This window comes from Symphalangus syndactylus, chromosome 17 (genome assembly GCF_028878055.3).
Source record: "Symphalangus syndactylus isolate Jambi chromosome 17, NHGRI_mSymSyn1-v2.1_pri, whole genome shotgun sequence".
In the NCBI taxonomy this organism is placed as follows: domain Eukaryota; kingdom Metazoa; phylum Chordata; class Mammalia; order Primates; family Hylobatidae; genus Symphalangus; species Symphalangus syndactylus.
Genome location: NC_072439.2, coordinates 43,446,232 through 43,468,856, shown reverse-complemented (window position 1 = coordinate 43,468,856; position 22,625 = coordinate 43,446,232). Strand labels below are relative to the sequence as shown.

Genomic DNA, 22,625 nt, shown 5'->3' with positions numbered 1-22,625 from the left:
AAAAAATAAAATAATAAAATAAAATATAAAATAAAAGTGACCTTTTTGGATGCATGAAGAAGAAAATCTATTGGGATCCAAGAAAATTCCACTAAAAGTCTCTTTATCAATTCAATCCTAGTAACACAATTATGATAAAACCAATTTTAATTAGTCAGATGAGAAAATTGCTAATTGCCTGGTTAGATTCTCCAGCCATTCCCTGGAACAGTCTAAAAACAGAAGGCATGCTCCTATATAGTCACATGGGTTTTCTGTAAACTTCCACACCATTAGAAAGGCTTCCAGGTAAACTGGGCCAAGGAGAAATGTGCAGAAATAACTGAATTTTGCATCTCTGAGCTCACATTTTGCCAAGGTTATAGAATCATAAACTTTACTGGGGGGATAAGGTTTAAGGATGGCTTTTTCTTTATCTAAAGGGATGAGGTCTCACCCTGCCAACTAGACTGGAGTGCAGTGGTGGGATCACTGCAGCCTCAAATTCCTGAGCTCAAGCGATCCTCCTACCTCAGCCTTGCAAGTAGCTGGGAGTACAGAGGTAACGCCACCATGCCAGGCTAAGCGTGGCTTTCAAAATGGTTTGGGTAGAGAATATGGAGGAAAAGTAAGGCATTGAGCGTATAAATAGACGGCCACAAGATTAGAGCCAATTCATTCTGCTTGAACAGACCCAAGTAGCTGGTCAAACATTCCCATTTAAGGGATCAGCTTCAGTCTCAACTTCTCTTTTTAGAAAAGAAATTTCACATCTCTATTGCTACGTGCACAAGGTGCCGTTATGCCAGCTTTCAAAACAACTTGCAACCTACTGTCAAATCATTAGATTCCAGACATGGTAATAGTACCATTAGGAATACGAACCTTAAGCCAGACATGGTTGCTCATGCCTGTAATCCCAGCACTTTGGGAGGCTGAGGCGAGTGGATGGCTTGAGGCCAGGAGTTGGAGGCTGCAGTGAGCTATGATCACACCACTACACTCCAGCCTGGGTGACACAGACCCCATCTCTTAAAAAAAAAGTATGAATCTTTTTTTTTTTTGGAGACAGAGTTTCACTCTTGTTGCCCAGGCTGGAGTGCAATGGCATGGTCTCAGTTCACTGCAACCTCTGCCTCCCAGGTTCAAGTGATTCTCCTGCCTCAGCCTCCCAAGTAGCTGAGATTACAGGCACTCACCATCACACCTGTCTAATTTTTGCATTTTTAGTAGAGACGGGGTTTCACCATGTTGGCCAGGCTGGTCTCAAACATCCTGACCTCAGGTGATCCACCCACCTCATCTTCCCAAAGCACTGGAATTGCAGGCCTGAGCCACCGTGCCCAGCCAAAAGTATGAATCTTAAATATTAATAATTGTTTTAGCATTTTTCAATAATGGAACCAAGCAATTGCAATCGGGAAAGCCAATTCCTAGTCTGATAGAAATCCACCACAAAGCTGATCTTGCAGAGTGGCTGGTGCGAAGCACACTGGACTCCAGGATTCAGATGTGGGTTAGGAGACCCTCCTCTCTCATTAGCTCACGCAGGTGAAGTGCTCTGTTTCCACTCTGTAAAATGAGTACTAGACCAGCTCAAAGGCTTCCTTCCAGCCTTAGTGTTCTGTGGTGACTGGACTGAATTTATGAGGTTAGCGGGAGCCTTCCTACTCAGCATAAAGTGTGGTTTCTCTTTTCCCTTTCACTTACCAACATACTTGCCTGGCAAGGATTCCTGAAAGGATGGAACCCTACCCCCACCCCCAAAGACCATGGATTATGGGAGTTGGGAACTTTAAAGAGGGCCTTTTAAAAATATATATTAATGTTTGGGACTTGGGTGGGCAAGAGGTTAAACTAAAGAAAGAAAAAGAAACAGGCCGGGCACGGTGACTCACGCCTGTAATTCCCGCACTTTGGGAGGCCAAGGTGGGTGGATCACTTGAGGTCAGGAGTTTGAGACCAGCCTGGCCAACATGGTTAAACCCCATTTCTACCAAAAATACAAAAATTAGCCAGGCGTGGTGACACATGCATGTAGTCCCAGCTGCTCAGAAGGCTGAGGCAGGAGAACCGCTTGAACCCGGGAGGCAGAGGTTGCAGTGAGCCAGGATCGTACCACTGCACTCCAGCCTGGGTGACACAACAAGACTGTGTCTCAAAAGAAAAAAGAAAAAAAAGACAGAAGGAAAAAAGAAGCTTGGGGATGGTTATTTCCCTATCAGTGCATATGCTTCAAGTTTGAAGTTGACTTTATCACCATTAAGTAGACAGTTTGGAGATAATTAGAGTATGTGGAGGGCAAGATATTTTACTCCACGTTATTTCTCCCAGTTACCAGGAGGAAAAGTGAGATTTTGTTCCCCACCTCTCAGTCCTATCAGCAGCAATCTTAGTCTTGAATCTCTGAACATGTTGTAAGCAAAGCTGAAAAGGTGCTATGTTTAATTGATGTTGGTTCCTAAATAGGAGAGTTAAATTACCAGGTTCATTCTACTTAAATGGCTCTTCTCAAACTCCACCACGTGTTCTGGTGCAGCAGCCAGAGACTGCGTCCCTGGCTGCGCTGTGGCTTTGGGTGCTGGAAGTCCCTGTTCTACTTACCCCCCAGCAGCTCCTCCTTACCAATCACAATGGTGTTTTCTAAAACAGCTCCAGCCCAGGCATGGTGGCTCACGCCTGTAATCCCAGCGCTTTGGGAGCCCCTCTCTGGGAGGCCGAAGCAGGAAGATCGCTTGAGCCCAGGAGTTTGAAACCAGCCTAGGTAACATAGCAAGATTCAGATAGTGAAATAATGGAAAAACTTGGTGCTTCTCAGAATTCTATGAAATATTTAGTATATTAAACCTAAAATTAAAATATTTTAAATGGCATCCAATATAGTATACTAGAGTCTATTCTACAAAAGTAGTAGAATATAAGTGTGTGGGTTTTTTTTTTTTTTTTTTCTTTTGAGACAGCCTCTCCCTGTTGCCCATGCTGGAGTGCAGTGGCACGATCTTGGCTCACTGCAACCTCTGTCCCCTGGGCTGAAGTGATCCTCCCACCTCAGCCACCGTGCCTGGCCGCCTGGCAGATGGTATTATAATGCTACAGCATTATCACTAAAATTGTCTAAGGTTTTAAAGTTTTTTCCCCATTAAAAAAAGAAAAAAAACACTTGGCTGGTTGTGGTCACGCCTGTAATCCCAGCACTTTGGGAGGCCGAGGCAGGCAGATCACTTGAGATCAGGAGTTCAAGACCAGCCTTGTCAGCCTTGTCAACATGGCAAAACCTCATCTCTACAAAAAATACAAAAATTAGCCGGGTGTGGTGGTACATGCCTGTGGTCCCAACTACACGGAAGGCTGAGGTGGGAGGACTGCTTGAGCCCGGCAGAGGTTCCAGTGAGCCAAGATCACGCCAGTGCATTCCAGCCTGGACAACAGAGTGAGACCCTGCCTCAAAAAAATTCACACACACACACACACACACACACACACACACACACGCACAAAACCATCAATCTGTGGGAACAGAGCTGAAAAAAAAAGACATGCTATATAATGAGGCTGCATCTGCTGCTATACAAATGTTCACAAGGCTGCAACAATACTTACCAAGATTTAAAAGACAGCTTAAAACTCTTAATTCAAAGCCTTTTTTAGAATCAGTCCCTTACCCCAAGATTCCCATTACAATGGAAAAGCAGGAGTGGTGCGGCCTGCTCAGGGCCTACACTGGGGAAGTGGATGCTTAGATGTTATTTGACAAAAATAATAAGTTTGAGGAAAAAGTAAGCTGCTATAACAAGAAACCAAACAAAAATGTGGCTTAAAGAATCAAGGCATTTATTCTGCTCTCACATAACAGTTCACTATTCCATGTGGTTATGCAGGTTCCTTCCATCTTGTGGCTCTGCAAAAAAAAAAAAAAAAAAAAATCAAGGCTGCATTGCTATTGCTACTTTTGGGAGGGGATAAAAGAGCATGGAGGAGGCACAGTCACTGTCGTCAGGTTCCCAACCTGGAATTAGCAGCATTTCCACTCAAATTCCATAAAACTTAGTTGCTTCATCACCCCTAAAACTACAAGGAAAACAGCAAATATAGTCCCAGTTAGGCAGGCATGTTATTCAATGTCAACCTCTATTACCACGGAAAAAAATGGGAGAACAGATTGTGTTAACTACCTCAGTTACTGGTCCACCCCTACCCTTTTTTTTTTTTTCCCACTAAATTGGGTAACATCAGTGCTCTCAAGAGAACTGGCAGGAAGGAGGTGACAAATACATCACGCATAACCCACAAGCCTTGACCTGGCAAGCAGAGAGTGGCCATTATTCTCAGGAACTCCAAAAGCCAGCCTGAGCAGTGTTACAGCTATAAAGCAACCTGGGTGGCTGGCTGCTGGCAGCACTGAATCTTGTCTAGAATGAATACTTAAGAGATGATCAGATCACCATCTCCAAAACTGTTGCCAGAGAACTGTCAAGAGACTTCCCTGGAGCTCAGGATCCATTACAGGAAACTCTGAAGTGAAGCTGAAACCAAAATATATTTTGGCAGTATAGCAGAGTCTTTCCTTAAGGAGATCTGGCCTCCCCTTCCTTCAAGAGGTTCTAGATCTGTGAAGTTGCTGAGGGCTATGAGAAATCCACATCTCTTGCAAGAATACTACATAGGTAATGTTTCCAAATTTCATTAAGTAGGAGAGAAAGAGTAAATAAGCTATAAACATTCAATATCCTTCCCATTCTGCTCTCAACTTACCTTTTCCCACCTTCATCCCCTGTCATCTTCAGCACACAGCTTCAGGACACAGGACACCTTTCCCTCCTCCTGGATTTCTAATAAATGCTTTCCCTCTCTGCCTGAATAAGTCATATTCCTCCAAGACCCAGGGGTCAAATATAATTTCCTTTGTGAAGCCACCTTTATGTTAACAAATATGAGTATCTACTACGTTTTAAACTATGCTAAGAACTGGAGTCCCAAAGACAAGTTTCCTGCCCTCCAGGAGTTATTACAAAGATAGAGGACCTTAATCCTACAATTCTTTGAAATTCAGATTCATAATTACACAACTATTGAGTACTACTGTATCAGGCGCCACCTTTCTTAACTACTTCTCAGAAGACTCCCTAAGTCCCTAGAGTTAATGCAGTAGCGCCCCCTATGTGTGGAGGATATGCTCGAAAGCCCCAGTGGATGCCTTAAACCATGGATAATACCAAACCCTATATATACCAGGTTTTTCCTATGCATATACACTTATGGTAAAGGTTAATTTATAAATTAGGCACAGTAAGAGATTAACAACAGTAAAATAGAACAATTTTAACAATATACTGTAATCGACTCTTTCTCTGATGATGGGACGTGAGATGGTAAAATGCCTGCATGGTGAGATGAAGTGAGGTGGATGACGCAGGCATTGTGACACAGCGTGAGGCTACTATTGACTTCCTTTTTTTAAGACAGGGTCTGGTTCTGTCACCCAGGCTGGAGTGATATTGGCATACTGCAGCCTCAGTCTCCCGGGTTGAAGCAATTGTCATGATTACAAGCGCCCACCACGCCTGGCTAATTTTTGTATTTTTAGTAGAGACGGGGTTTTCGCTATGTTGGCCAAGCTGGTCTTAAACTCCTGACCTCAAGTGACTCACCCACCTTGGCCTCCCAAAGTGCTGGGATTACAGGCATGAGCACTACTATGACCTTCTGATGACGCATCAGAAGGAGGATCATCTGCTTTGGGTGATCCTGGATCATGGAACCGTGACATAGTCAATGGCTGGATGTCAGGAGTAAATGGTACAGATGACTAACAGGTGGGTAGTGTGTACAGTGTGGATACACTAGAGAAAGAGATGATTCACGTGGGACAAAGCACGGTGCTACAAGATTTCATACAAAACGGCACACAGTTGAAAACTTACGAGTTGTTCTGAAATTTTCCATCTAATATTTTTGGACAATGGTAGCCATGGTTTACTTATACATGGAAAGCAAAACCACAGATGAGGGGGCACTGCTGTAGTTTCTCAATTCTCACACTTCCTCTATCCTGCTGCTGAGAAGGTGAACTGAAGACTAAGAAGTAATCTTGCAGTAGAGAGTAATAAAGCCCACATTTTAGCAAAATACATTAAGCCTGTTAAAATAAGAGAAAAGACAATCTACTTAAATGTGGTTGCTTTATTTTGCACTTTTAATTCACAAAAAGCTTTACAATATCTACATTCCAACTGTTGATAACCAAGGCTTTATGGTAAGACAATGAAAATTTTATCACATCAACTGGGCATATGCAAAAACAATGGATAATTTACAAACAAGTCTTTTTAATCAAGAACATTATGTAAAATACACACTCTGGTAAACATCTGAATTCATCCATCCTTAAAATTAGACTTAAGAGGCAAAAAAAAAAAAAAAAACCCAACAGATTTTAACACTAACAAGCCTACCAGAATAATGCTGATGGCAAGCCATAAACAGCTTTAAATGCTGACTGTAATTTGGGGAAGGGGAGAAAAAGAAATTATCTGTTGTACCTATATTTAAATACATCTGTTAGTGAGACTTCTCTAATTTAATGGATTTCAACAAAGTGAACAGCTCCTGCGCCTTTGGTAGTTTCTCAAGTTTTGTTTTTAAACTTGTGACATCTTGACTAAAGGAACTGAACCCTGGGACTAGAATACTTACGGTAAGGAAAAACCCCAGGGAAGTGGGGAGAAGGAGAAACAAGACTAGAACTTTCTTAGTCTATCTAAGGTGGGTAACAAATAAAATCACTACTCATATGAGGGAAGAATACCAGAGTTGTTATGTGGGATTTAGCTTGGCTTATGTTTTATAAAAGTTAAATAAGTATAAACATCTAAATGGCAAAAATAAAAATCCAAAGTGGTCTCATTTAGGAAATTAAAAAAAATAATTGTCCTCAATTAGCTTTTAAATTTGCGGAATGGCACAATACATATTTTGAGACACCCATTATACAATCTGTTAAAATTATGCATACTGCTACTTCCTCTTTTAATATAATTTTTATGTACTCTAGGGTAGGTATTATCAGTAGAGGCCACTAAAAATAATGCCAGAATTCAAGTGAGAGAGAATAGAAATGGAAAGAGGAAGGGAGGATAATGAAATTCGGTAGTAAGTAATAACAAACATGAGTTTTAAAGTTTCCTCACTAATAACACAGAATTGTATATTTTGGCTCAATGCCACTGGGCTGCTGAAGTGACCAGGAAGTGAGTGGAATTCATTTTAATTGCCCCAGTTAGATTCTTAACTAACCCGTGATTTGGATGAGGGGTTGTTTCCATAGACTGCTTGGTAAGGGGTAGCTGTGCTGTGCTAACTGCCTATTCACTTTGTTTCTTTCAAGAACACTTTTGAAAGGACAAGAACCTGTAAAAGGCAGCAGAACAGAACAAAGAACTCATTAGACTACAGAGATTAACACAGCAATAATCTGCCAATAGTTTAATCATGGACATGTTACAATCATCTTGTTTCTTGAGATGGAGAGTATGGGCCTATAAAAAAATTTAAAAAATAAAATTCCACTATTCCTGGCATATTCCAAAATTTTCCTCTTTTGATTAGAATTTTTTTGGACAAGTCCCATGCCGAGTCTGTCCTGAAGACTCCGGCTGAGCGATGGATGAAAGGAGTATTCTGACACAGGTATTTTGCATGAGAATGGCTAGGGGACTGCCAGCTTTAGCACAGCCGAAAAGAGAATGCAGCCCTGATAAGCTGGAGCCATTTGTATTTATTCAGTACAGACAGAATACCAAAGGCCTGAAGCCAACACAATTTGTGAGTAATGAACATTGTCGACCCCCTTTGTAGGGAGCAGTCTTGCACGGTTTCTGGAGGACATAAGTAAACAAACTTATCTAGATAAATTCCTTTACACTCCCTTGCTACCTACTGTTCGCCCTCAGCCTCAGGGTAAGAGAATTAGCTGCCTTCAGCTTTATTCTCTCCCGAAGCTTTGGAAAACCTCCCAACCTTCCAATTGCATCTTTCCTTATAGCTTCTCCTACCAACCTGACCGATCTCCTACATCACCCCTTTTCTTTTTTTTGCATCAGGTTTCGTTGCTTGACGAGTACAGCTGTGTGCAGCAACAGTTTTGTCAGGCATAGCAGTTACTGCTTGTTTTCTGGCTTTACATCCTAGAATTAGTAAACAACAAGAGACAAACATGAGTATAATTAGTAATATTCTTTTCTAATTAAGAAGCGACCCCCAGGAGTGGGGGTCTATCCAGGAGAGATGTTTTTGCATATGCTTCCATATGGCTATTACTGAGGAACCCCACTGGGGGTACGTTAGTCCCTCCTAGCTAAAAAGTCACAGTGCTAGAAGCTGGGAAGGGGGTGTCTGCCTAAGTAATAGGGCTGAAAAAAGGCAGATTTAGAAAATGGGCTTAATAGAGTGTAGCAGGTACAGGTAACAGGCAAAGTGAGAGAATAAAAAGGAGCAATACCTTGCGTGAGTTGCAATGTACAACAGAGAGCATAGCAAGGAACAAATTTTCTGGAGTGAATGGTGTCTGTGTTCGGAGCAGGATTCGCTCAGCCTCCTGAGTTGTCTTCTTCAACATCCCCCAGGTAATGTCTGGGGCTCCTGTCGTCCGACGAAGCTGTGTCGTCCGACGAACCCGTTTCTTCCGGGGCTGTGGGGGCTGCGGGGCCTGCAGAGGCTGCGGGGCCTGCAGGGTTGTTTCCTTCATTTCTGGTACCAGGTTGGGTCCTAGCCCCACTATGGTAAGGTTTGATGCGTCGTGCTGGAATCCAAAGAGGGCCTGAGGGGATGTGAACACAAGCATATCCTCTTCCCCATGTTAGCAAAACATTTGGACCATGCCATATATTACTATTTACATCTTTCCATAAAATTGCGGTTTTATGTCGAGGTTTTAGCAAAGTGCTTTTCTATAGCTAACTGAAACTTATCATCTAAATTTCAGAAATTAAGGGTAAATAAGGCTTGTGCTAGTAGTGTTGCAGGGTCTACTCATATTCTCCCTTTTTTGTTTTCTGAGCATATTTTTAAGGGTGAGGTGGGCAAGTTCTACTACGGCCTGTCCTTGGGGGTTGTACGGGATGCCTGTGGAATGTTGGATGATCCAAGTGTGACAAAATTGTTGAGTGAGCTGGCGTAAGCCAGACCATTATTAGTTTTAATTTTTGTGGGCAGCCCCATAAACATAAAAGTTAAAAGAAGATGTTTAATGACAGATCTGGTGGACTTTCCAGGAAGAGCATGTGTGGTAATTAGGTGAGAATAGGTGTCAATGGATACATGTACATATCTTAGTTTTCCAAATTCAGGGACGTGTGTAACATCTGTTTGCCATAACTGATTAGGTTCTAGTCCTCTAGGGTTAACACCTGTTAAAGGAGGGGACGTGCCTGTGAGCTGGCAATCTGGGCATTGCAGGATAATTTGTTTAGCTAGTCTTTGGGTAAGTTGACATTGTTAAGCTTCTCTAATTTTGGTAGAAAAATTGATGTGATTGGGTGGCTTGGTTAAGCAGTGACGTCATAACCTGCAGGTCTGCTTGATCATTGCCATAAGCCAGTGGGTCAGGCAGTGAGCTGTGGGCTCAAATATGTGTGATAAAAATAGAATGTGTACACTGATCTAGCAATTGCTGAAGTCAAAGAAAAAAGGCACACAGAGTGGGCTCAAGAGTAGACTTAATGAGGGCTGTTTCAAGGTTCTGCAATAAATAAATAAGTAGGGCCTATAGTAGGGCTCCAACCTCAACTCTCTGAGTACTAGAAAATCTAGATGGACTGAAGGAGTTATGTGGTTTCCACCAGATAGCCACTTTTCCATTTTTACAAGAGCCATCAGTAAAAAGCATTACAGCATTAGGTATGGGGGAGGGAACTACCTTTGTAGGAATAACTACAGGAGTACTAGATAAGAACTGAAGTAGTTTGTCAGCAGGAAGGGCATGTTTTATATGGCCTGCATAATCAGAGAGTGCTAGCTGAAGGTCTAGAGATAAGGGAAGACTGCTTCAAATTGTTTTTTACTCAAGGGAATTCTCATGACATCAGGGTCATAACCTAGCAACTGATGGCATCATCTGCTGCTTGTATAGATGACTTTACTAACTAGCTGGATATAGGGAGATAGTGTTTTAGTCCCGGTATGTGAGCAAAAAGCCTATTCTAGCAAATGCAGCCCCAGGGCCATCTGTCCTATTAATCCTGTAGGGGAAATGTTTAATAGGAAGAACAAACAATTGGACTGAGTATTGTGAGTCTATGCGATCTAGTTGCCTCTGAGAAATAGCTTGATTTCCTCAATTTCTCTTTTTGCTGTGGGGGTTAAATACCTGGGAGAGTCTAGGGCTATGCTGCCTTTTAGGATAGAAAACAGGTTCTGCAATTTATCAGTAGTTATGCCCAAGGTGGGGCTAAGACAGTTAATATCGCCTAGCAATTTTTGATAATTATTTAAGGTATGTTACTTGCTAGTATTTAATTTAACCTTTTGAGGTCTTATTGACCAGGAAGTTAGTATGTATCCAAGATATTTCTAAGGTGAGGACATCTGTACTTTTTCAGGTGCTATGATTAAACCTCTTAACTGTGTACTCCTTACGACAGAGGCATATAAACTCAAAAGTACTGGCTCCATTGGGGCTGCTAGTAAAATATCATCCATAAAATGAATAATCTTGCAACTAGGATATTATTTTCTACTGGGGAGCAAAGCCTGATTTACATAATACTGACACATGATAGGACTGTTCAGCATTCCTTGAGAAAGTACTTTCTAATAAAATGGATGAGCTGGCCTTTCATTATTGATAGCTGGTATTGTAAATGCACATTTTTCTCTGTCCTGTTCTGCAAGGGGAATAGTATAAAAGCAGTCTTTTAAGTCAGTAACAACTATAGGCCAATCTTGAGAAACTGCTGCAGGGGAAGGGAGCCTGTTGAAGGGGCCCCATAGATTGCAAATTAGCATTGATAGCTTGTAAGTCATGCAAAAGTCTCCATTTGCCAGACGTTTGGGGAATGACGAAAATGGGCAAATTCCAAGGGCTGTTTGATGGTTCTACATGGCTGGCTTTTAATTGTTCCTCAACTAATTCATTGGCTCCATTGTAATTTCTCTCCCTTTAAAGGCCACTGTTCTACCCAAATAGGATTTTAAGACAGCCACATCAGGGATAGAGGAGGAATTGTAACAGTGGCTATTACTAGAAAGAGGTTTGCTGTTTATGTAATTCATCAAATTCTGTCCTCCAGGAGAGGTACTGACTGGCCTCTAAAATTGTTTTAGCTAGCACTGACCAGTCCTATAGGGTTATACGGAAGTTGCTGCTATGGCCTTAATTAATCCTTTCGTATATGGGCTACTAGCAGCTCCGTTTTCTCTAATGCTTTTTCTTATCTCTTCATAAGCATAAAAAGTAATGGGTTCATATACTTGATTGCCTTGTCAATTTTGTATCACTGGGCAGGCCAAGAGGTCCCCTTCTAAGGCCACTTGCCTAAGACAGGGTCCCATAGCTGTAGTGTATCCCTTGTCTTTTTTCCAATTTATTGGGGGAGGGTGCTCAGGGAAAACCTCCGTTTCCTCTTTGGTATCTTTATCTGGTAACGGCGGGACTGAGGGAGGAAGAGGAGGCGATAAGGTGATGGTTCCTCCTCCTTTCCCTTCTTAGGCTCTTCTGTGTAGAGCAGGGCCAAAGTAGCCTTAACTAAGGCCCATAACGTTAAAGATGTTACTGGGACCCACTGCCCTTGTGCATGATATCGTTTAAGATTTCTCCCCATTTTTTCCCAAAGCTCTAGGTCCAGCGTGCCTCCTTCTGGGAACCATGGATTATGGGAAACAACAGTTTGCATTGGGTCCCTTAATTAAGCCTGTGAAACCGAGGCTCCGCTAGCTTTAAGCAGTTGTTTCAATACTTTTATATACTGTTTCTGTTGTGCGGATAGCTGTTATCCCATGATGAAACCCTAGCTTGAGAATTCCCCTGAACTTGGAAATCCCGAGCGGGCACCAATGACTTACTGACTGCGCAGTCTCTTCGCCTTCATTTTCGGGGGTTCCGTCGTGATCCATTTCAGCGTTCCTCACAGGGGGCACCTGCTGCCAAGTCTGTCCTGCAGACTCTGGCCGAGCGACCGGATGAAAGGAGTATTCAGACGCAGGTATTTTGCGTGAGAATGGCTAGGGGACTGCCGGCTTTAGCGCAGCCGAAAAGAGAGTGCAGTCCTGATAAGCTGGAGCCGCTTGTATTTATTCGGTACAGATAGAATGCCAAAGGCCTGAAGCCAACACAATTTGTGAGTAATGAACATTGTCGCCCCCCTTTGCAGGGAGCAGTCTTGCACTCGATGATCAAAGGTTGGTTTCCGGAGGACATATGTAAACAAACTTATCTAGATAAATTTCTTTACACTACCTTGTTACCTACTCTTCGCCCTCAGCCTCAGGGTAAGAGAATTAGCTGCCTTCAGCTTTATTCTCTCTCTGAAGCTTTGCAAAACCTCCCAGCCTTCCAAGAAGGTTTGCGTCTTTCCTTATAGCTTCTCCTACCACCCTGACTGATCTCCTACACTCCCAAACTTAAAATATCCCTCATCTTCCACCTCAAACTGCCTCTTCTATTTATTAGTCTTGTATATGATATTATTTAAGACTCATACATCAGTGAGAGAGTCAGGAGTTTCAGGATTATTGTAATAGAAGACATTGAGTTCATTACTTGGAAAAACGGATTTTTTTCTGAGGTATCTGTCAGAGATTTAAGTGCTCTATTTTATCATTGAATGAGAATTATTCTCAAAGCAAATATTCTCTAAGATACCAAAGTATTCAGTTTATTAGGATAGTACACTTTAACATATTACAAGTTACAAAGCCTAAGAAAAAGCAAGCAACAAGTCAATAAAATCACAACTCAGAATTCTAACATTTTCAGATGGTATCATGTGTTGGGCAGGGAGTGGTGGCTCACGCCTGTAATCTCAACACTTTGAGAGGCTGAGGCAGGCAGATCACTTGAGGCCAGGAGTTAGAGACTACCCTGGCCAACATGGTGAACCCCATCTCTACAACAAATACAAAAATTTGAACTAAACATTTTAAACAGACTATTTTAGATGTTTATTTAATATTGAAATGTTGTCAACTATCATAAAGTATTTCTCTGCATCACAAAAATTCCATATATTAAGGATTTACACAATCCAGGAAAAAAAATTTTTAGAAACTGTTTTCTTTTTTTTTTTGGCCTGAGCAAAAAAATCTAAAAAGGCTCTCCAAAATCTTGAGTGGAAGTATCATACTCTGCAATGAAATGCTTGAGTTCTTCAACACACCGCTCACCTATTTCATGTAAATTCTGCCTCAATGCAAACTGTATAGACTTTTCTAATGAAGGATCTTTTTCAATCAGCATTTTCACCACCATCCCGAAAGTTTCACAGTCTTGTCGGTAAACCTAAAAGGTAAAACACATTCTGGTTAGCTGAGAATGAAAATAACTAGTCAAATAGTTAGCTGACTGAATTGGCAGAATTTTGATGCTGACATCTGAAAGAGAGACACAATAGAGAAAGCGGAACCTTTCTCGCCCTTGCACTGTCACTATTACCAGAGGCCATTTAAACCTCTATCCTTGAGATCTGCTGACAATACCTGAATGAGAAGGAAAACATTAACATACCACATTACTGAATGTAGAAGTTCGGCATGGCATTTGTCGGTGTAAGGCAGTCTACTCAAAGGACATCAGACTAGAGATGGGAATAAGAACAAAGGCTAGGGAAGACATATCAATGACTTTGTTCATTTATTTGTTTGGAAGAAAAAAGTTTCTGAGCCCCTAACTTTAGATTCTTTGTTTGAATCATGATCAGATAACAAATTCTGTTTAGTGGCCTGGTGTAGTGTCTCACACCTGTTATCTTAGCAATTTGGGAGGTGAAAGCGTGTGGATCACCTGAGGTCAGGAGTTCCAGATTAGCCTGACCAACATGGCGAAACCCCATCTCTACTAAAAATACAAAAATTAGCTGGGCGTGGTGGCGCTGTCTGTAGTCCCAGCTACTCAGGAGGCGTACGAGAAGAATAGCTGAACCTGGGAAGCAGACGTCGCAGTGAGCCGAGATTGTGCCACTGCACTCCAGTCTGGGTGACAGAGTGAGACCTTGTCTCAAAACAAACAAACAAGAAAACAAACAAAAAACAAAACACCTTACTGTAAAGCTACAGTAATCAAGATTGTATGCCACTGGCAGAAGAACAGACAGAAAGATCAAGGACAGGACAGTCCAGATACAGACCCATACAAATACAGTGAACTGATCTTTTAAACAGAGCACAGAAGTAATTCAGTGGAGAAAAGATAGTCTTCAACTTGACAGTTACGTTCAAGACTTCACTGAACTTCAACAAGTTGAGCGGTGCTTGAACAACTGGATATCTACCTACATGCAAAATAATTTAGACACAGATCTTATACCTTTCAAAAAAATGTTAACTCAAAATGGATCACAGACCTAAATATAAATGCAAACATATAATATTTACAGAAGATAACAGAGGAAAAAATCTAGGTGATCTTGAGTTTGGTGATGACTTTTAAATATAACATCAAAGACAATCCAAGAAAAAACCCAAGAAATTGGATTTCATTAAAATTTAAAAATCTGTGCTTTGTGAAAGACACTGCTAAGGGCATGTCTAACAAGCTACAGACTCGGAGAAAATCTTTGCAAAACACGTATGTGATAAACTAGTATCTAAAATATACAAAGAACTTATAACTCAACAATAAGAGGGCCGGGCGCAGTGGCTCATGCCTGTAATCCCAGCACTTTGGGAAGCTGAGGCAGGCGGATCACGAGGTCAGGAGTTCAAGACCAGCCTGACCAATAAGGTGAAACCCCCATCTCTACTAAAAATACAAAAAATTAGCTGGGTGTGGTGACACATGCCTGTAATCCCAGCTACTTGGGAGACTGAGGCAGGAGAATCACTTGAACCTGGGAGGCAGCGGTTGCGGTGAGCCGAGATCGTGCCACTGCACTCCAGCCTGGGCTACAGAGCAAGACTCTGTCACAAAAAAACAAAACAAAAACAAGAAAACAGTAAGAAACAACCCAATTATAAAACGGGCAAAAAAACTGAATGACACCTCACCAAAGCAGACTTTCAGATGACAAATTAACACGAAAAATTGTTCAACATCATTTGTTATTAGGAAATTGAAAATTAAAACAATGAGTAGTGAGATACTACTACACATCTATTAGAATGCTTAAAATCCACAACTTAAATTTAAATTTGATTTAAATTTAAATCCACAGCTTAAAATCCACAAAAAAATTTGACATCACCAATTTCTGTCAAAAATGTAGAGCCACAGAACTCTCCTTCGTTGTTGGTGGGAATGCAAAATGGTACAACCACTTTGGTAGACAGTCTAGCAGTTTCTTACAAAGCAAAATAGTCTTACCATACAATCCAGCAATCCCACTGCTAAGTATTTATCCAAAGAAGTTGAAAACTTATGTCCACACAAAAACCTGCATACAAATCTTTATATCAACATTATTCATAACTGCCAAAAGTTGGAAGCATCCAAGATGTTCTGTAATGGATAAATGGACAAACTGCAGTATACTCATACAATGGAATACTTTTCATCAAAACAAATGAGCTATCAAGCCACAAAATGACACCAAAGAATCTTAAGTGAAAGAAGCCAGTCTGAAAAGGTTATACACTATGATACCAACTATATGACATTCTGGTTATTAAAAAAACAAAAACAAAAACCCATAGACACTAAAGAGATCATTAGTTGCCAGGTGGAAGTGGAAGGGACAAACAGGTGGAACACAGGACATTTCTTAGAGAGATGAAATTATGCTGTATGGGACTGTATGGTAGGATACTGAATGATACATTATGCATTTGTCAAAATTCACAGAACTGTAGGAGACAAAGAGTGAATCCTAATGTAAACTATGGACTTTAGTTAATATTAATATATCAATATTGGTTCATCAATCATAACAAGTGTATCACAGTAATGCAAAATGTTAATAATAGGGGAAACTGTGTAGGGAGAAGGGGCATATAAGAACTCTCTTTGCTCTTGCAGGTTTTCTATAAATCTAAAACAGCTTCAAAAAATAAAATCAAATTTTTTTTTCAAAAATAATCACACAAAAGTGAAAAAAGAAAAAGGGGTTTCTTAACTTTTGTGCCTGAGTTTCAGTACTTACACCTGACTGTGCTGTTTCAGAATTAAGTAAGATAATGCAGAACACTCAACATAGTGCCTGCCACATAGGAAGCATTTAATCTAAGGCAGCTATAGTGATGATGATGGAAAGAGGAGAAACAACTGTTCTGACTTTGTCTATAGAAGGGAGTAGTAGAAAATAGTGTTAGAGCTGGTAAGTTCTCTCTAGGAAAACAAAGGAAATGGTGTTTGAGGGGAATGCTATTGGCTTAGCACAGCTAAAGCGTAGGATATTCACCCTGAAAGGAGATCATGAAGAGCTCCTTCAAGGAGCTTAGACATCAACCAATAAATTAACAAAGAGGGAAAGAGCTACAAGTAGAAATTGGAACCTTTGGATGTATCAGGAAGAGAAAAATGAGCAAGAATCCATGCTTTGGGTTCCTGCTCCTGAGAGCCAGGACAATAAATATGACAAGATGTGTGAAAGAAAGATGAGATTAGAGGCTTTACAAGTACAGTAGTCCCCACTTTATCTGAGATTTCAGTTACCTGCTGTAAACTGCAGTCCAAAAATATTAAATGGAAAACTCCAGAAACAAACAATTCTTAAGTTTTAAACTGCATGCTGTTCTGAGTAGTGTGATGAGATCTTGTGCCATCCTGCTTCATCCTGCACAAGACATAAATCCTCCCTTTGTCCCATATTCAATCTTTATATACTACCCACCTGTTAGTCACTTAGTAGCCCTCTCAGTTGTCAGATTGGTAAAACATAGTATATACAGGGTTCAGTACTATCTGAGTTTCAGGCATCCACTGAGGATCTTGGAACATATCCCCTAAGGATAAGGGGGGGATATTGTAATTAAGAAGCAGTAGATATACAATAATGTGAAGAGTGATAGGTGGAAGGTTTTTTTACTTTTATATAGGAGTGGAGATAAGTTCAGTACTAAGTAGTCACTTGAGGCACTCATGAGACAGCCAGAACCAACTATCAATAGGAAGTTAAGTACATGAGTCTGGACTTCTTAAGAAACAAATGGAAGTGAGAAAGGGATCGATTTTATAATCTTTAGCAGTAATGCTGGCTGAGGCCAGGGGAATTTCTTGAAGGAGGGAGTAAGTTCTTCCTAGCACCACAAGACTGATACTCAGTAAATGTTGAATGAATAGCTAAAGTGTGCTTTAAGAGAAAGTAAGAGCCAAGTGCAGACATCTAAAACCATTGATATCATCCACAGAAAAGACCACAGAAAAATTAAGAATCAAGAGACAGTGAAGGCACAGATGCCAAAGACAGAGTTTATAAAATAAGGACACAGTCAATCAAATGCCAGAGAAAGATCAAAGAAACATATTGACTGGATTTGGCAATTAGGAGGTAAACCACAAGAGCAGTTTGTTGGGATGGTGGAGACTGGAGAGCTGTGCTGTCCAATACAGTAGCCACTAGCCATATGTGACTATATTTTATTTTTAATTAGTGAAATAGAATTAATTCTGTTTCTCAGTCACACTAGCTCTATTTCAAATGCTAGTGGCTGCCATACTGGACATGAGGATATAAAACATTTTCATCACTGTAGACAATTCTGTTTAGCAGAGTTGTCATGGAGGACTGAGGAGTAAAAAGAAGGGAAAGTTGTCATGGTTAAATGGTGATCTAGTAAATTAAATACATATTTGCAACTATTTTACCATTAAAGTGGAAAATAAAAGCTTACAACTTTTAAAGGAGCATTGAAATATAATTAGCATCTGTAAAATGTTCTACAATCTTTTAATGAAAGGTATATAAAAATAAGTTAAAAAAAGAAACTCCAATTGGGGCATAATACACAAGGAACCATTTATAATGTTTAATGTGTTGATGAGGTCAGGAAAAAAGTGATAGCACATTGATATTAAATACTGGAGATAAGTTTAAACCCTTTAATTTTGGTCTATAGTAATGTAGAAGGTGTAAAACTATTGTAATCTATGTTGCTGCTTGTGCTGTATTAATAGAAAAAAATATCTTTGAGTCCTCCTCAAAGCTGCAGCCCCAATGCCTCTTAAAAACACAGCTCCTAAAAAGAACACTGGTGGTTGCTAAGAAATGCATTATGAACATATGGATCAGAGCTATAGTGCCTACATCCAATATGTGAGTGAAATTATTACAACCACAAAAGGAAGCAACTGCAAAACCAATTATAAATTAAGGACATGCTAAAAAGCCTCAACAATCAATGTTTATAGAATTCTCATACACAAATACATACCAATTTATAAATGTATAGAACTCAACCAAAGATAAATCTTTATGACTTTTTTATCCCTTTCAGCTTATTAGTTTTTTCAATCATAATATACTAGACAAAAAGAAATAATTCCACATATAAAAAAGAAATAATTCCAAATAATGTAATCATTGCAGAATAGTTAATGCCAAAACCAGATTCCACAAAATTTAAATATAAGACCTAAACAGGGCTGGGCGGGGTGGCTCACGCCTGTAATCCCAGCACTTTGGGAGGCCAGGGCGGGCAGATTGCCTGAGGTCAGGGTTCAAGACCAGCCTGGCCAACATGGTGAAAGCCTGTCTCTACTAAAAATACAAAAATTAGCCGGCCATGGTGGCATGCACCTGTAGTCCCAGCTACTGGGGAGGGTGAAGCAGGAGAATTGCTTCAACTCGGGAGACCAAGGTTGCAGCGAGCTGAGATCGCACCATTGCACTCCAGCCTAGGAGACAGAGCAAGACTCCGTCTCAAAAAACAAAAGAAAAACAAAAACATAAAAAAACAGTAACTTATTTCCTCTCCTACTGTATCCTCACTCATAATACTCAACACTTCACTTCTGGCATGCCCACACATCAATTCTCCAGCAGATACCAACTGGGGTTAAGATCCCATAGGCTAAGGACTCAGTCCCACAAAACTAACCCCCAATACAGAAACCAATTCACAGGTCCCAGGCCTCCAAAACTTCTGACCAGGCAACTATAAATTGAGGGTTCTTACAAGCCCCTCCTTGGGTTCAATCATTTGCTAGAGCAGCTCACAGAAAGCGCTTTACTTACAAATACCGTTTATTTATTTTTATTTCCAACTTTTAGGATCATCCCATCACCTAGGTATTAAGCCCAGCATCCATTAGCTATTCTTCCTGATACTCTCCTTCTCCCATTCCCCACCCTCCAACAGGCCTCAGTGTGCGTTGTTCCCCCACTTGTGTCCATGTATTCTCATCATTCTGATCCCACTTACAAATGAGAACATGTGGTATTTGGTTTTCTGTTCCTATGTTAGTTTGCTAAGGAAAATGGTCTCCAGCTCCACAAACACTGTTTAGTATAAAAGGATACAACTCAGGAACAGCCAGATAGAAGAGATATGTAGGGCAAGGTATGGGGGAACAGGTATGGAGCTGTTGTGCCCACTCTGGGTATGCCACCTTTGTAGCAGCTCCACCTGTTCAGCAACCCAGCAGCCCTCCGAACCCTGAACTTTTGGTGGTGTTATGTTTTTTTAAAATAAATTTTATTGTGTATATTTAAGGTTTACAACATGTTATGGGATACATATAGAGAGTAATATCTATCATCTCACAGTTGGTCCTTGAACAATACAGGTTTGGATTGAGTGGGTCCACTTATATGCAGATTTTCTTCTACCTCTGCCACCCCTAAGATGGCAAGACCAACTTATCTTTCCTCAGCTTATTCAATGTGAAGACAAGGAGGATGAAGATCTCTATGATAATCCAGTTCCACTTAATGAATAGTAAATATATGTTGTCTTCTTTATTATTTTCTTAATAACATTTTATTTCCTCTAGCTTACTTTAAGAATACAGTGTGGGCTGGGTGCGGTGGCTCATGCCTGTAATCCCAGCACTTGGGAGGCTGAGGCCGGTGGATCACGAGGTCAGGAGATTGAGACCATCCTCGCTAACACAGTGAAACCCCGTCTCTACTAAAAAATAGAAAATATTAGCCGGGCATGGTGGCGGGCGCCTGTAGTCCCAGCTACCCAGGAGGCTGAGGCAGGAGAATGGCGTGAACCCGGGAGGCGGAACTTGCAGTGAGCCAAGAACGCACCACTGCACTCCAGCCTGGACAACAGAGCGAGACTCCGTCTCAAAAAAAAAAAAAAAAAAAAAAAAAAACCACAGTGTATACTTTTTTTTTTTTCTTTTTTGTGGTTCCAACATGCCAGAGCTGATGGTGGAGGTTCGCAGCTCCGACGGGGCTTTCTACAAGGGATTTACCAAAAATGTTCATGAAGACTCCCTTACAGTTGCTTTTGAAAATAATTGGCAACCAGAATGCCAGTTTCCATTTAATGAGGTTAGATTACCTCCACCACCTGATATAAAAAAATAAATTAGTGAAGGAGATGAAGTAGAGGTATATTCAAGAGCAAATGACCAAGAGCCATGTGGATGGTGGGTGGCTAAAGTTTGGATGATGAAAGGAGAATTTTATGTCATTGAATATACTGCTTGTGACGCTACTTACAATGAAATAGTCACATTTGAACAACTTTGGCCTGTCAATAAAAATAAAACCGTCAAAAAAAATACCTTCTTTAAATGCACAGTGGATTTTCCTGAGGATCTGAGAGAGGCGTGTGCTAATGAAAATGCACATAAAGATTTTAAGAAAGCAGTAGGAGCATGCAGAATTTTTTACCATCCAGAAACAACACAGCTAATGATACTGTCTGCCAGTGAAGCAACTGTGAAGAAAGTAAACATCTTAAGTGACATGTGTTTGTGAAGTATTTGTATGAAGCTGATGCTTATGACCAGAAATGAAGAGATCACCAAGCATTCAGAATGCACAAAACAACTTGCAGCGGCTTTTCAGGAGGAATTTGTTGTGAGAGAAAATTTAATGGGTGTGGCAATAGGAACACATGGTAGTAACATTCAGCAAGCTAGGAAGGTTCCTGGAGTCACCGCATTGAGCTAGATGAAGACACTGGAACATTTAGAATCTACAGAGAGACTGCTGATGCTGTAAAAAAGGCTAGGGGTTTCTTGGAATTTGTGGAGGATTTTATTCAGGTTTCTAAGAATCTCACTGGAAAAGTAATTGGAAAAAATGGCAAAGTTATTCAAGAAACAGTGGACAAATCTGATATGGTTCGGGTGATAATTGAAGGTGACAGTGAAAATAAACTACCCAGAGAAGACGGTATGATTCCATTTGTATTTGTTGGCACTAAAGAAACCACTGGAAATGTGCAAGTTCTTTTAGAGTACCATATTGCTTATCTAAAGGAAGTAGAACAGCTAAGAATAGAATGCCTACAGATTGATGAGCAGCCATAACAGATTGGTTCTAGGTCTTATAGTGGAAGAGGCAGAGGTCGTCAGGGCCCTAATTACACCTCCGGTTATGGTACAAATTCTGAGCTGTCTAACCCCTCTGAAATAGAATCTGAGGATAAAGACAAGCTGAGTGATTGGTCATTGAAGAAGATGATCGATGCAGACATCAGCATGACAGCAGGAGATGCCCAGGGGGAAGATGCAGAAGTGTTTCAGGGGGTCGAGGTCGTGGTGGACCACGTGGTGGCAAATCCTCCATCAGTTCTGTGCCCAAAGATCCTGACAGCAATCCATACAGCTTACTTGATAATACAGAATCAGATCAGACTGCAGACACTGATGCCAGCAAATCTCATCACAGTACTAATCGTCATACGTGGTCTCGTAGACGAAGGACTGATGAAGATGCTGTTCTGATGGATGGAATGACTGATACAGCTTCAGTTACTGAAAATGGGCTAGGCAAAACATGTGATTGAAGAGCATGGTCCTTCAGAAAAGGCAATAAATAGCCCGACTAGTGCTTCTGGCAATGACATTTCTAAGTTACAGCATACTCCAGGAGAAGAAAAGATTAATACCTTAAAAGAAGAAAACAGTCAAGAAACAGCAGTCCTGAATGGTGTTTCATAAACTGAAGAAGTTCCTAGTTTACAGTTCTTTTACATTACATTTACAACAGTGCTTGTACAAGCTTGCCAAAGATAGAATATGGATCGCCAGTCTTTACATCGCACTTTCAGTTCTACCATTTGGAATTCAAAAAGGGGAGGGATCCTGAATAAATCATATGTTAAACATAGTTTGACACCTACTGGGTTATAAATCATCAGATGTTCCTTGAGAATAGTATATGTAACATTAAAAAAAAGTTGCTGGCTATAAGAAATATTATTTTCTTTTCAAAATATGGCAGATGGGGGGTGGTGGGTGAGGTGGGATCCCTAACATAATATTCTTTATGAAAGCATTGGCTGCTTTTGTTACATTTTTAATATGCAACCACTTCTTCATCTGAGGAAAACTAGAATAAAATGCAGTCTAAAATATTTTGCACTGAACTGTAATT

The 22,625-nt window shown here is 40.6% G+C and overlaps 1 protein-coding gene and 1 pseudogene across 33 annotated transcripts in view; one reads left to right on the top strand and one right to left on the bottom strand.

Annotated features, from left to right (window-relative positions):
* The window catches only part of PPHLN1 (periphilin 1), a 226,930-nt gene that overhangs the window by 7,157 nt on the left and 197,148 nt on the right, over window positions 1-22,625 (bottom strand). For 8 of the 33 annotated variants that reach the window (XM_063620164.1, XM_063620169.1, XM_063620172.1 and 5 more), the window contains 4 exons: window positions 13,357-13,471; window positions 12,037-12,137; window positions 8,477-8,794; window positions 6,142-8,162 (listed from right to left, as the gene is read on the bottom strand). In XM_063620164.1, coding sequence (XP_063476234.1) covers window positions 8,136-8,162; window positions 8,477-8,794; window positions 12,037-12,137; window positions 13,357-13,471 — 561 coding nt within the window. In that variant the 3' untranslated portion in view covers window positions 6,142-8,135. Of the gene's footprint in view, window positions 1-6,141; window positions 12,138-12,827; window positions 13,472-22,625 lie in introns of those variants that run through there. The other 25 variants (XM_055249117.2, XM_063620167.1, XM_063620171.1 and 22 more) reach the window with 6 other exon arrangements.
* Window positions 20,407-22,468, top strand: LOC129466117 (RNA-binding protein FXR1-like; annotated as a pseudogene).